This window comes from Clavelina lepadiformis, chromosome 4, assembly GCF_947623445.1.
Source record: "Clavelina lepadiformis chromosome 4, kaClaLepa1.1, whole genome shotgun sequence".
Taxonomy (NCBI): Eukaryota; Metazoa; Chordata; class Ascidiacea; order Aplousobranchia; family Clavelinidae; genus Clavelina; species Clavelina lepadiformis.
In genome coordinates this window covers 11134080-11149596 of record NC_135243.1, presented here as the reverse complement: position 1 = coordinate 11149596, position 15517 = coordinate 11134080, and the positions used below count along the sequence as shown (strand labels likewise).

At 35.7% G+C, this 15517-nt stretch overlaps 2 protein-coding genes across 10 annotated transcripts in view; one reads left to right on the top strand and one right to left on the bottom strand.

Annotated features, from left to right (window-relative positions):
* Positions 1-15517, top strand: part of LOC143451338 (WD repeat-containing protein on Y chromosome-like) — a 49533-nt gene that overhangs the window by 25115 nt on the left and 8901 nt on the right. For 4 of the 8 annotated variants that reach the window (XM_076951806.1, XM_076951805.1, XM_076951810.1 and 1 more), the window contains 16 exons: positions 417-529; positions 641-841; positions 955-1219; positions 1464-1602; positions 3702-3923; positions 4273-4420; positions 4555-4628; positions 7855-8007; positions 8225-8515; positions 8735-8874; positions 9043-9264; positions 9321-9542; positions 10435-10542; positions 10722-10837; positions 11017-11178; positions 11316-11382. In XM_076951806.1, the coding sequence (XP_076807921.1) occupies positions 417-529; positions 641-841; positions 955-1219; positions 1464-1602; positions 3702-3923; positions 4273-4420; positions 4555-4628; positions 7855-8007; positions 8225-8515; positions 8735-8874; positions 9043-9264; positions 9321-9542; positions 10435-10542; positions 10722-10837; positions 11017-11178; positions 11316-11382 (2643 nt within the window). Of the gene's footprint in view, positions 1-416; positions 530-640; positions 842-954; positions 1220-1463; positions 1603-3701; positions 3924-4272; positions 4421-4554; positions 4629-7854; positions 8008-8224; positions 8516-8734; positions 8875-9042; positions 9265-9320; positions 9543-10434; positions 10543-10704; positions 10838-11016; positions 11179-11315; positions 11662-15517 lie in introns of those variants that run through there. The other 4 variants (XM_076951809.1, XM_076951807.1, XM_076951812.1 and 1 more) reach the window with 4 other exon arrangements.
* On the bottom strand, positions 11998-15222 carry LOC143451339 (uncharacterized). 2 transcript variants are annotated; one of them, XM_076951815.1, is made up of 6 exons: positions 15119-15222; positions 14717-14940; positions 14306-14552; positions 14048-14200; positions 13836-13982; positions 11998-12956 (listed from the first exon to the last, which is right to left on the bottom strand). In XM_076951815.1, the coding sequence occupies exons 1-6, from the start codon at positions 15200-15202 to the stop codon at positions 12909-12911; spliced, it is 903 nt and encodes a 300-aa protein (XP_076807930.1). In that variant the 5' UTR covers positions 15203-15222; the 3' UTR covers positions 11998-12908. The 2 variants fall into 2 exon arrangements, with proteins under 2 accessions (XP_076807930.1, XP_076807929.1); XM_076951814.1 differs by lacking the exon at positions 11998-12956 and having other exon boundaries at positions 13065-13982.

Genomic DNA, 15517 nt, shown 5'->3' with positions numbered 1-15517 from the left:
TAACTGGCTTCATGTCCATCAGAAATGGAGATTAGAGCTTAACAAAAAAGGGTTGTCGATTTCCACCTTAACAAAATAAAAAAGCAAATCCTGAGCAAAAAGTTAACATCAATGCGATTCCTGTGTTTTTATGTCCCGCGCCCCAATATTTTGGGGTATATAGGAATAGGAAATACATAATTCTGCTTCTTCAGACACATTGAATATGGTATTTCTACTGTCGCTCAATCTGTTGCCGAGATTTTTCCAAACTGGTAACTGATTTCGACAAGGGTGTGCCACCTCAAAGTCAAGTCATAGTTACGAAAAAAACATATCTATAATTTTTTGTGCATAAAATACCACTTAGAACAACCCATGGTATTTTAAATTAAAAAATGAAACATTTTAACGTTATGTATGCAATTTCCATGCAGGGGCTGGAATGTTTTGTGTCGTGCAGCGTGACAGATGACAAATCCTTAAACTTTTTCGATATTACACCTAAAGTAGCTGGAACAATTCAAGAACAGCACATATCAATCAATAGGTTAATAACTTTACCTATAGTTGTGAAAATGTTGAGGAGCGATCTCTACTTTGATTTATATGTGCGGTTGGACGAGTACGGACTGAATTTTCTTTCTTTGCATGTATTTAGAAGTTCTACGTTTCGCATCAGAAAGGGTGTACTGTGTCTAGATTACGACCCGGACTGGAATCTTATCGTAACGGGGAGCAGAGATTGTGACGTTAAGATGTGGAATCCGTTTGTCGTTGACAAGTCATCTGCGGTTCTGAAAGGTCATCGTTTTGCAGTTATACAGGTTCAAGTACGAGGAGGAGATCATCAAATAATAAGGTTGGCCTAATTTAGGAAAAATTTGAGAACTGGTTTGAAGACTGTCTTTTTATTCAAATCTTTTTTTCTTTCTGGGTTAAATCGCTAAGAATATATTTTTCTATACACTGTAGTGTCAGTAAGGACAAAAACATTAGAGTGTGGGATTTGAGAGACTATTCATGCAAGCAAAATATACATGGTCGAAATGTCAATCTTGGACTTTTGGATGTTAGCGCGATGTACTTCAACAAACGACATAAAGACTTAATCCTAGCAACCAACCTAATCGGCGTGTTTCGACCTCGAAATCCATCCGTTTCATTATATAAACGTCAGAAGATTAAAACTCATAACAAGCCTATCAGCAGTGTTTTGTACAACCCAATTTTTGAACAGGTTGCTATAAACAAACATTGCAATAAGATAGTCTATCACTCTGTAGTATACCTATATATCTCTAAACACTAAGTTGTGTTAGACTGGTACATCTGTTACTCACGTTTGTTTTGTAATTTTTATTTACTTATCAAAATTTAAAATTGATATCTTGAATGTGCTAAAACGGAGATGTGACTTGAAATTGAGTTCCTAAGACCTAAACAGACGGATTTTATTAATACATTGTTGCATTTTGGAAAAGATTGTCACTGGAAGTGACGATGCAACTATATGTATCTGGGATCTGAAAACGGGAATTAAATTAATGCAATTTTGTGCTGAAGTCGATGTTGAAATCACTGCTATGGCTTTCGATCCAACAAACAGAAGACTAGCAACAGGTAAGAAAATTCGATAATTCTAAATTTTTAACTCTGTATCTTTGCTAAGGGGTCAGTACTTTACGTCAATTCTCTACAGCGATATAGGTTTTGTTAACGCGAAATAGGTCAACATCTAAATTTAAATCTTAGCTTGGACTTCCAGTCAGCTATCATCAAAACAATGACAAACCAACCCACATTGCTGCCAGATGCACATTAGATTGAACCAATTGTTATTTTGTATAGTATGACGCTTTGGGTGCGACAGTTTTTTCCGCTTAAAATTGTCTATGTAAAGGGAAGTTACGGTTGTTTCTCGATCAAATTCTGTAGTTTATACAAAACATTTGCCATTTGTCTAATGTATAGTTGTATATCATTTAATGATAAACAGCAATTATGGCAAAGATAAAAATGACAGACAGAAAAATGAAAATTGATAAAACAGAATGCAAGATCAAATATTATTATCAATTGGAGATGTGTTGACAATTTGTGGAGCTTAGCGTCAATTAAAAAGTTAAAAACTGAATAATATGAATGCTTTGACTTTTCGAGAAGAATGAGTGTTTTCCAAGCAAGCACTTCAATATCATGAGAACGCCAGCAAAATTTCTATTCCAAAGGTTTGGTGCAGGCTAAACGGAACAGAAATATATGGAGAATAGAAAGTTCTCACCTCAGCACGCGCCAATCAAAGTGAAATAAACAACATCGCAAAGATGAACGAAAACGTCAAGCAAATTAAAGTAATATGTTCCAACAAAAATAAATAAAATTCTATTACATAAATTCGGGATACTTTGTGTGGCCTTGACCGCCTTTGCTGGAACAACCCATCACTCATTTCATCTCATCGTCGACTTATTGTGAAATTTTCACCTATCTTTCGCTATGTGCCATTCTTATTTTCCCACTTGTGTCATTTTTACCTATGCCATTATTACCTAAACAATTGAAAATATTTCAGCATTGCGTCGAATACCTTTCGATCCAGTTTTGTAATGTCAATCACCATGGTTAAATGACGTCATGCGCCGTAAACTCCAACCTCACGTGACAGAGTCCATTATAGGGGCTTAAGTATGTTGTGCGTTATCATAACTGCATATTAAACACGGTCATGTGGAATACACATAAGCTACAAGAATTAGTCGCAAACACGTGTGACACATTTTATGCCATAAAGCAACAAACACCCGCGAGCCTTCTGTAGCTGTTAGTATTCTATGGTTATAGCTATACAATACGTCAGTGGTCGGCAAACTTTTATTACGATGGCCCAAACTTTCACTTTCTTGGTAAATGAAGGCCCTACATCACATGTGAAATATACTTAGCCTAATGCAGTAAATATTACTGGCTAACTAATAATTTCGCTGTGCTTTTCTTTTTTTCGCAGCAGACATTATTTTTTGAAGCTATTAAGATAACTTCAACTAACTTTTAATCTAGTTACGTGCTTTCCACAGGTTTTAGCAATATACGGTAACCTGCAATTTACAGGCAGTTGACTGGCATCACTTATGTTAATTTGTACTGCGGCCTTGAAACTAAAATATGCATTGATTTGTGCGATCGAGGTTGAAATTCCACTAGCTAACTATAGCAGTTAGCTCTCACTACCTTAAATTTAATGTTAATTATGAGACATGAAATTTAGATTCAACCTTCACGTTTTGTTCGAAATTATCGTATCATCGTTACTAATAAAATAAGGCTTCAACCTCTGTATATTACTGTTCGCTAACTGATGTGTGACTTTACAAAGTTGATGTTGTCTGAATCGTGTTAACCAGATTCTATGTGAGTGTGAGGTTGCTGTGTGTGTTTTCCAGATGTTTGCCGTTATAGTTGTAGTTAACCTTTACTTCAGATAGAAAAACATCAAGAAGTGGTTGCTAGCGCTCCGAAGTAACCAGACTAATAGAATAAAAACACTGAAGTTATCACTCAGCCCACATTCACTTCATTACAGGGTACAATATGCGGCCCATTATATTTTGCTTGAAAGCCCATATTTGGGCCGCAGCCCACAGCTTGCCGACCACTGCATTACGTGGTCGTTGGTAACCCCGCTAGGCATGGAGTTACGATAAATATACATTGCTGTTTAGGTTTGCATAATGGATCTATTGCTTTGTGGAACTTCAACAACGGTGCATGTTTGCGGCGTCTGAAGAAAACTAGCAATCTTGAAATAACAAGCATAGTGTTTTGTAAGAGCCGTATCTTTTCAGCGGGATGGGACAAAAATATCACTGTGTACAACGACTCCTACGATGATGAGAGCTTTAGGAAATTTAGACGATCACACGGAGATGATGTTATAAACCTTGGTAAGGCATTAGTTTTTTCTGTAATTTCATAATAGGAGCTGTTAAACGAAAAGCTTCACTTGATATTGTATGTTTAGTTGGCACTATCTCATAAAACGTTTGCACTAATTAACCCGAAAAGTCGTATGTTATACGTTTGGTGGAGTTTAACGTATTACTTCCGCGTTACAATATTATATTAGTTTCAAGTTTTGTTTTTCAAGTCTTCCAATCGAACGCTATTTTCAATTTAACTCTGAAAACTAAAAGCATCAACTTTTGCGAATAGCTGTAGATTCTTGAATGAAAGAATGCAAGGAATGAATTAATGCGTCACTTTCGTACTGAAAATAAAAAATATCTTTTGCAGCTCATCGTAAACGAGATTCTGTGTTTGCGTCCGCATCTTACGATGGCGATATATTTGTTTGGTCGCTTGACACCGAAGATGTATTGGTTGTATTAAACATGAACGAAAGTATACTGCCGATACATTTTGGAACAAACAGCAGCCTTGGGTAAACTTGTAATTCACTAACCTGTTTTTGCTAGCTTTCAACAAGCTTAGAAACGCTAACGCTGTGTAATAAATTTATTAAGTTAATAGAGAACGGTCGCAATAATATCGACAAGTGTAAAACTTTAATTGCAGCACCAAGTTGGATACGTACCCCACTAAAGGAGAAATTCCACACAATAATTCAGAAGTGAAAAAGAAAGCAAATGGTGGGCTACGTTATACAAATGCCTTTATTCAATTTATATATTTAGTTAATTGCAGTATATTATAAACTAGCGGTCTTTCCATCCTCTGGATGGTAGATGTCCTCTACAAAAAATTTGTCCTTTTTTATAATTTCTTTATAGAATTCGTTTGATGTTATTAACTTTCACTGATCCGGTCGTTTAGAACTATTCCACGTACAGCAAATCGTATCTTCACCCTTACGGCAAAGTGTCTTTGTTTCGTACCATTGGTTAAATTAATATCGCTATTACTTTGACATGTGATAATACTGCATTATCCCGTTCTATGTTAATAATTATTCGATTTATCCACAAATCGTATTTAAAAATAGCGCTAACAGAGTTACAAAGATTTTGTAAAGTTTCACTGCAAAATACCTTTGCAAAAAGGTAAATGAAGGAAGATAAAAGTGGGTAGTACATACAGCTCGACAATACTTTAGCCAGAAACAACGACATAAACTGGAATATGTGATACGAACCGTGATGCGCCATAGAAATCATAGTTGAAATAATAAGGAAAATGGTTAGAGGCGTTGAGGAAACTGCTAGGCGATCATGATATTTGCCTGTAATCAGACTGACGTAATTATATACACTACAACCTATTAAAGTAAGATCGGTAATACGTTCCCGCGTTACATACACAAATTACACTTTCTTGTATGCCATAGTGCAATAAATTCCTGTCTGACGCAACACGTCACAAAGAAAGTGTGATATTTGAAAGTTAGTTATGTGGCAACAATGCTTCGATGCTCCTGTTGGTTTCACGGCACGCGTAAGGCCGGTAAACATTAAATTTTTTCGCTTCTTGTTGCAGTTAAAAGAAAACCGATTCTGCAGTGAGAAAGAGGGATGTTTTGCCATATTTAAAATATTTTAATTGTCGAAATCGACCCAACCTACGTTCACTGAAAACAAAACGTTCAACAAATTCCAGGCTAGTTTTCGTGCTGGGTTCGCATGCTTACCCCTACTTGTATCAATCGTTTTCCTTCCAACGCGGCCGGAAAGAAGGGTTCTGGGGCCGGATTTTCACTCCTGACGCGATCCACATAGATTTGCTCAAAAATCGAAGGTAGTTATGTTCTTTCCGGTTATTAGTTGTAAATTCTGTGAAAATTTGACGTTTCTAGATCCCGCAATTGAAAAAGTCTTTCAGGTTTATGACGTACACACACACATGTAGACTGAGTAAATTTCACACATATAAATGTAGAAGATAATTTATAAAATTAAAAAAGCGCTTTTTGTACCCCTCTGCAATTATTGTGGTCTTAAATAAAACTAGAGCGCTGCAATAAGTCGAGAGCACTTGACTTTACCCAAACATTATTATTCATGAAATTGTCGATGTTTTAGATGTCTTCGCCGGGTATACAATTTTTGAGTTTTGGCCGTTTTCTTGCACCTAGGTCTATAATATTGCTCATTTCTGCCTGACGTAATGGCTTTTTCCCTGTTTTTTTTTCTCTCTGTCCTGCCGCCGCAAAAGCTTCCACTTTTTGTTGCACTGTACTATCAATGCCGCGTGTCTGCCAACACATCAAGCTGTGATGCGTTGCATTTGGACACAGGTTTACCAGCGCCAGGTCGAAAAATAGCTTTTGGGCAAGTCTCACTAATTTATATACAGAAGTTTTATTTTCCTTATAATTAATTGACTTAGATTTTATTTGGTCAAACATCTTGCCAAGTTTTTGTTACGAGTCTCACACATTTTGCTCCTTTTCTCAAGAGAAAAGCTCATCACAAAACCGTGAAATGATATTAAGTTTTTTAGATTCTTCGCGTGTCACATGAGCGGTTATACAATACTTATCACTAGGGCGATTATTTTTTGACCTAAAAATTGAAAATTTTGACAAATTTTGACACTGAAAAACATTTTTTTGACAAATTTTGACGTATGAAGAACTCAAGAAGTTAAGTTACGCATTATTGTACAAAAAGTTAAAATTTATTGTAGTAAAGAAGGGCAAAAATCTGAACACAGACCTAGCCTATTCTTAAAAGGGAAATGAGCTAATTACAAATCACTGCCAAAAAAATGCAACTAAAACACAACAAAAACTGTTCAACACATTTGTCTAAACACTCCAAACTAAAGATACATGATGTATGTAAAGCAAAACCGAAACAAGAGCTGATTCACAATAAGTAGACAATGGGCCATTTACAACAGTATAAAGTAGGCTACAACGTGTACAATGTAAAATGACAAGTTCACCTATAGTGCAACCTCTACGACACCACGACAATGCAGTTTTTAAACAATTTTGACTTGGTAAAAAATTTTGACTTTTTAAACTACTTTGACAATTTTTTGACCTAAAGCTGTAAATTTGACAAATTTTTGACTTTTTTTGACAAGTCAAAAAATAATCGCCCTACTTATCACTGTAAGTTATTTTGTTGAACCGTAAAGCACTTTGAATTGATTCACGTACATTTCAAATCATTGATCAAAAATCAACTCTTACGTAAGAGTGAAGTAAATCGGTTGAAGTGTGACCGTCAAGCAAACATTCTTCAATCAATTATGACGGGCAACCTGCAGCAGTGTTACTTATGGAGAATATACAGTAGATAAAAAAATTTGGTAAAGTGGCGGTTGAGTAATGCTGTTATTCCTTTTTTCTGGAGTAGTTCAAGCAGTTCCGCGTCAAACTGTCATTATACTCATGCAATGGGATGCAGGCCACGTAATAGGAATAGCAGGCAACGTTTGGCGTTTTATTTCTGTACTACTACGCAACGGGATAAAAGCAGTGAGCATGCCAAACGTAACGCTGCGTCATTTGCGTAAAACAGTTTTTCTGTTTCAGGGTCATAAATCAAAAATTTTCCAAAAAAGGATACTTCAAGTCGCTTGGCATGTAACAAGGTATCCAGTAAATTCGAGTGAGACAAAAACTGTAAATAAAATGTGCCTGACAGAAAAAATACATCCAAATCATGCCAGCTCATGTTGAAACTGACGTTATGGAAAACACAAATGAAAAAAATATTGTTTAGTTTTTTAATAGGTACTCCGTAGAGGGGTTTATAAATATGACTGCCAAGTTTCATAACTTTACCTTAAGCAAAACATGTATTTTAGAGGTGGGGTCAAAAAGCCCGTCTTGGGCACCCATGTAAAATAGGGTTAGCAACAAGATCTTTCTTGTTTATTGCAATGTTATACGATTTGCATTTATAGCTTGGACTTCAAGTAGCGTGTCGCCAACAATAAATTTACCTAAAGGAGAACATATTTCTTCAGAAGAAACGCACAACAAGAAATATTCAACTAATATTGGGCTTTGGTTACCAGACTATCTTCCCTGGGTGAAGGAGAGAAAATTTTGCGATGGTGAGGCTTTTTTAATTATTTTGACTTTTACCAAGCTTGTTTGGGGTTTATAATCTCCATGTCAGAATTTGTTTCACTTACGGTAGAAACAACTCGTTGTTTGTGTATAAGGAAAAGTGTCAAGTGCAAAGCTAAAATTACTTTGTCTTAATGCAAAGTATAGCCTATGTTAGTGCAGATATACCCACGCTTGTTCTAATTGTAAATGGTATTACAGATTCTGATTCGAGCAAAGAATATAATGATGATGCTAGTGACTTGTTTGCCAAGCAAAAGAAGCATAATAATACTCATGCTAACAAGGCTATAAATAAACTTCATCTTCTCCAAGAACGTCAAAGCGATCAAAATACCGCAGTTTTACTGGCAGCCGTGTCTTTAGGTTTGGTTGTGGCTTGGTCTATTCACCAAAAGGGTGGTTTACTCGGTTATTTTGATGCAACACAAGATAAAAATGAAGCTGTTCTTGCTATGGAGTCAGATGATGAAAGTGAACTTTTAATGACGGGTGAAAACACAATTTTTCCAGATACGTTTCTTTGACGCTTACAATATGAAGACTTTTAAGTTTGTCACTATTAGCTTACAAGTTAAGTTTTAAACACATTTCAACAGTGACTTTACACTGAAACTATGCTTAAGCTAAAATTGACTAAGGCAGACTTAATGTTAGCATTAATGTATACTAATGCTCATAGAGTCTACATTTTGTTACTTGTTTTTTTAGGGGATAGTCGTGGGTACATTAAGATGTGGGATATTACTTCTTATTGCGACCAACGGTCGGTATTGCAACGGAGAAATTTTTTTGAGGCAAATGCAACTCATGATTCTCAAAAATCATCTGAATGCTGCTTTGTGGATGGGGTTAGATATTTTTGTGTTGCTCCTATTCCTTAAGTAGAATTGAGATAAAGTGTAAACTATGCAGCAAGACCTTTTCTTTTATATAATCTTTATCGTACTTTATCGTATTGTCTAATCGGCAATGACATTATCTTCAACTGGGTTAATTTCTTATGATTTTGTTTGTAGCGATTTACAAGACCAACGTATATACCATTCGACCAAGCGCCTCCACTACGCTGGGCAATCCGTGGACACATAAATGCCGTAACATCAATAGCGTTCATGAAGAAAAAAGCTTTAGTAGCTACAGCAAGCACGGACTGTAGTGTAAGATTATGGTCAACATTAGGTCGGTATATCGGCACATTTGGGCAAAAGTCACTTTGGAGACTACAATTTCCCATAAAGGTCAGCAAAGTCCTTTTATATCAACAAGAAGTCCATATTCAAACATGTCTATTTAGGAAAAACATCTACCAGTCGCAATTCCAGAAGACATCCGCAGGGTGGGTTCTCCCACAAGTCTCCGCGTAATCAAAGGTGGTTGTCATGCCCAATGGAAACAAATTAAAAATGCAGTCAATTTTGTTGGTAAAGCTGGTGCCTTTTTTCACACTGTGAATCCCCTTAAACCAAAAGAAGAGATCAAGGAGCGATTTAGTGAAGTGAACAAAATTTTGTTACAGGTAATTATTTCAGTTATAATATCATATCCTATAACGAGTCTTATGCTTGGTTATTCGTTTGGAAATATGCATATCACAAATAAGTTTGATGTCTGTTTAAGTATTCATTTTACCATCCTGTGTCTCTGTGTGGCATTGTAATAGCTGTGCTTGTACACATAGGTTTGAATCAAAAAACATTATAGCCACAGCAGATGCAAACTTACCTAAGCAAGAACGTAAAGAAGTAAATTACAACGCATATGTATGATATTTTGCCTGGCCGAAAGGCCCATAACAACGCGTTCATACATTACATGCACGATAAATTTTTATTGCACAATTATAACTTAACTGTGTTGACCAAACCGGTCAGTCATCTACTATCATAGTCATTTCATGTTTTCCGAAACATTTGTAGTGTTTGTATTCGACTATTTAGTGAAGCGAATGCACAGAGTTTACAGTAGCCTATATGTGATGTTTATCTTTCGCATGGTACGTTTTTATGCAGAAAAATTTATACATAAATTAATAATACGTAGAAGTTACTTTATTACAATGTAGATTTAATTGATAAGTTTGGACTGTTTCTGAACTGGACACTCAACCCTTTCTGAAAGTTACAGTATTTTGGAGTCAGATTAGATTAGAACTCGACAGTAAATATATTACCAATTGATAATTAAGTCAATATTTCAAAGTAATGCTCGACCTGTAACAGATCATACGTGCAACCAAAAATGCGAGACATTTCTAATTTTCCAATTTTCATACGGTTGGTTGTCGGTTACATAGAAAAGGGTTTGCAAAATTCCAATTAGCACGAGAATGTTTGAAAAGCGGCAAAGTATATAGAATTCATCGTAAAATACAATGATGTAGAACAAGACAGTTTTCTTTATCAACACAGGAAATCTCAGTAAAAAATCGAACATCCACATCTCGAAAGAATAGTTTGACAGTGTGGCTGGATGATTCACCTCATTCTATTTCTACTGCCACGGAGCCCCACGAAAAGGTACGTTTCGGGGAGAATCCTGAAACAGGCAGGATAATTTTGACTTGGAGAGGCCAGAAGTACTAAACATAAAAATTCTTATATTTAAAGAAAGCATTTTATAACCCATCTATAAAATAAGACCTATACAGTGAAAGTAACAAAACGTTTTTTCATTTGCAGTCTATAAATTTCTGTAGATTGAAAGAACATATAGTCATTTGGCAAAAGAAGGTATCCAAAGTTCTGTTTTGGGCCAAATCAACTACAAGCCAAAGAAAAGGCACAAAAAAGCACAAATAAATGGCGGAATAAGGTTAAGTTTTCGATTTACCAAGCAATAAAGCAATTTACAATGATTACGCTACTGTAGTTATGCCTACGACAATTTCAAAATTTGTTCCGGAAATGTTCTGACTTGTTCTATGCACTCTGGTTTGTAGGCTTATATCTTTAGAATGTTGCATTATAATATTTAGGCATATTCAAATTTAGGTGGAGCGATAAGTACCCAATTGTCTACTGTTCTCTTCCTTGTCATGAAATAGACCCGATCAGTGAACCTTATATGCCAAATTACATTCGAAAAAAAGGTCAAAGTTCAATTAAGCATGCAAATACTGTTATTACTCGCCACAGAACATCAGCTCTTCCAAGGCAAGTGTTTAAAGATATTTGTTCTGCGTGCCAACTGGCATTTTTAATCTTAAGAGATGTTTAATAACTCTGTATTACTTTCCATTATACTGTTTATTTCCTAAAATGTTAAAATGTAAAATGTTAAATTTTTACAGAGGAATTTCGTCGCTGGAGCGACCCATTAGCAGTACTATCACAAAAACGCTATCTCCTTGCTCATCAGTGAGTACTACAACAAGAAATACTAAAACACTTTCGTCTATAAGTTTGGCAACAACTTCTCGGGAGTTGTAGTTGCCCTTATGATTACTATAAACGAAATAAAAGAAATATCTTTCTTGCATGTGTTTTACAAAAATGTCTCTGATAAAAGATCAATTCTCACATACAGTATAGTTCTTATATGAATATAAAATTTATCACTTCGTAGATGGTTCATCGCGTACTATATAGATGGATGTAGTTCATCAAGAAATGGTTTAAAATATATGTATAATTTGACATTTTGTTGTTATAGTTCGTTTTAGTAAGGAATATGATATTTGTAGAATAATGGGACTGAATGAACGCTTCTATGCCTTAAAACTTTTCCTTATAATTGACAAAAATTGAACTTTCATAAAAAACTTGATTTGTAAGGTGAAGAAACGCTCAAACGATTAGGTTGGAAGCACTTTCCTAATAAGTAATTGCTTTATATGGTGCTTACGTAGTATTTAGTTTACAAAATGTTCTTCTTTCGTTGTTTTTGTCAGATACGCTTATTTTTTCGAAGGAAACTTTGGGTGGCAGCTTTCGCAACTCGGCCTTTAGCTTCGTTTGGCACAAATTTTGTAGTATAAATTTCTCAAAGAATTTCTTACTTTTTCAAAACTGTACACGAAGCTTTTCTAAACCTGAAGTCAATAAGCAAAAACCAAATTGGCCATTTTAGAATATAAGTTTGGAAATTAAAAATGTGCTGAAAATTATTTAGAATTACAATTACCAAGATACTCAACCACCCAGGAACAATTAGGCCTATATGCCTAAACAAGTAACGTCATACTCATATAACACCGGTCAACACGATTTTTTATGCCAAAAATTTGACAACGATGTTAGGCTAAGTTCGGGTCACTGATTTAAAAAATGGCAATCGTTTTTCTCAATTGGCTCTACTTTGTCAGATATTTAGATGTTTCTCTTTCGGAAACCTCACTCATGTCACACATAACGCAATGTTAGGTTTCAGATCTCAGCCAATTGTAATACACTTGGACAATAGTCAGTAATATAACCAAATGCATGAATAATACAATATTAAATGAATCAGAGCATAATAAGTTTATTTTTATATATAGTTGCTGGTGAATCGCTTTTTGTATGACTTTCTTTTATGGCGGACGTCAGGACAATCACGTTAAAAACACCAGCAGTATAGTCTGCCATTATGTTTTTGTCCCATCTGCCCTGGAATCTTTCTTCTATCACCTTTATGTCCTGATGAAATCTCTCCCGTTGTTCTTCAGAAAAATCTCCCAAATGGTCAGGAAGTTTATCCAACTACACTTTAATACTCATATTTGCCTCTACCTGTTGGTAGGCCTCGAGCATATTTTCTACCAGCTCTGCATAGTTTTTCTGCCTTGCGGTTTCCCAAAAAGTTCTTCATCACAGACACAAAACAAGACCAAGCTTGGAATTCCACACTGTTCATGCTTGTTCCGAAATTTCAATCTTTGATTATTTTGCGACTTTGAAGCCCATCAAAAATGCCTGCTTTCAATTTTTCGGTTGTCAGTCCTGGAAGACATCTACAAATATATTTAAAACAATCACCATCTTTATCTAAAGCCTTTACAAATTTTTTTATCAGCCCCAGCTTGATATGGAGAGGTGGCAAAATCTTTTTTCTTTCAACCAAAAGTTCTTTAATCATATTAGTACTGTAGAATTTTTGGTCAACCTAGAAAAAATTCTTATAAAGACGTATTATATACTGTTGGAAAGATAATTTTATCAGCTTTTCAATGATGGGTTTTGTCATTTTTTGTACCTTGGGGAAAAAAAGTTATGACCAAAAACGTGCCAGGGGGTAAAACACTATTTTGCCTAACATTATAATACAATTATAAGCTAAAATACGATACCTTTGTAACAGAATACAACACCATAAATTGGAATATTACTATCAGCAAAGCAAACTAACAATAGGACAGCAACAAAATAAAACATAACTTTATTAAGAGGTATTTATCACACGTTTAAGGGGGTAAAAGTTGACCGAGACGGAGATAATAGGAGAGATTTCACCGAAATGAAAGGTTTTTCTTTTATAAGCAAGGTCATGTAAGCAACGCATAAAAGTTATCTAAGACGTAGTGAAGATGTGTTTAGTTAAAATGCTATTTCATAGGGTATTTTGTAAAAAAATACAAGTCGTACAATGAGTCAATGAAATGAAACAATGAGTCAATTGTTACTACGTGTGATAGAACGCATTGTTTCATAATCTGATCAAACAACTCGTTTAGACCGGGAAAATGCATGTCTAATTCAACAATGCTAATTCATTAAAGAGCCGCAATCAAAGGCTCAAAGAGCCGCAGTTTGGCCACCCCTGGTATACAGTGTATAATTACTCTACTGTACAGTATATAGTATAACTTATATTGTCTAAAGCTTATCTTTACTTGTCCATCCAATCCGCATTTGCGTGGAAATCCGGGTTTCCCAACAACGCTTATGCTTAACTCCGCCAATCCATTGACATCGGTATATACAGAATTATTCAGTTCAAAAATGTCTGTCGGTTGGGCAATTTCCGGTGAGCAAGGAGACTGCAAAATACATATTCTATAGGAATTGTGCCAACGTTTTATTCGCAAATACAAATGAGGCTTACTGGATTCAGTTTGCATTCTTCCATTCCAGTGAAGTTTTTTACAATTTCTATCTCTACAGTAGCGTTTTTAAGTGGTCGACCAAAGCTAGTAGAAACCGTTTCAATCTTCCAGGTTTCTCCGTGGTTTAGTCGGTGAGTAATATCTTGCTTCGGCTGCAAACACAACGTTCTTTTTGAAAATTTTGTACAAAAAATGATTTTAAAACCAGCCCATAAAATCGAATGTAACAGACTTCAAGAAAGTGAATATCACAGTACTTTGATGTTAACTCCTTTCCGGTTCTCCATCATGAAGATCTTGCAAGATTTATCCGAAGATGATCCAGGATCCCACCGAGTTGTACAAAATCTACATGATCCTATATTCTTATCACCCTTCCCACTTAGTGAGTCCGGTGTTGAAGATTGATTTACTATTCCTATCCGACTCTTTGACAACATGTCGAATACTGCATCTGTTGTCCACTCGAGAGATATCTCCACAACTCCGCCGTACGTAGAGTACCTTTGATAGAACACAAATGCTATTTCTGTGAACTATTGTGAAGGTAGTTAACCCTTCAAGCACATCCTGCCATTCAGTTAAACTATAAAGATGTCTCTACGAGTAGAATAGCTATATGATGCGCACAACATGTCAAACATGTCAAGGACAAGTCAAAATCTCACCATTCTTGTGACTTGTGAACCTTGTCTAAAGCACCACCTTGCGTAAGCATAAACAAGTTCATTCCGTCACAGTGTAGCTTTCTATCATCACAGTTAATTGATTCTACAATTTCATCGCTATGAGGTATTACTACAATGTCCAAGTCAATTAAATTGTAATCAGAAACGCTGAAATTGCCCGAGCCATCACATGGCACCACTCCTCCCATGTCTAAAACCAGTTTCTGTAACGGTATGTCAAATCTTTATGGTTTTAGCTTAAATGCAACATACCTAAAACGCAGAAAGTTGGAAAGTTTTAATTTGTTAAATTAGCTTTAGAAAAACAGGCAAAATATGCAAATTTTGCATGTGTATGTCACACGTCAACCAGTTGTTAAAAGTATCAAGCAAATTGCTCACTTTGGGCTTCTTGCTGAGGAAGAAAGGGACTTCCCCGTGACTGGGACTCCGCCATGATTTCATCTCCCTTGCCCCAAAAACCATAATAGGGTCATCTGATGACGTCAAACCAATCGTACCGGTTATGTGGCCCGAAATTACTTCCCAATTGCTGTTAAGTAAAATTATGTCAATGTCGACAGACCAATATAGCAAAAAACTTTGAACGATTTTAAGGAATTTATTTCGCGTTCATTGATTTTACTAATGCCTCTCTTTGCAAAATTTTCGTGTCCTCATCCTTTGATTTTTTGTGCATTTTCATTTTGATTACTGATTGCAGGACTGATTGTGAATGCGCCTGACCGTTACTGTCATTATATGCCTGCGGTTTGCCTAGTTACTGCACTTTCACCCGTG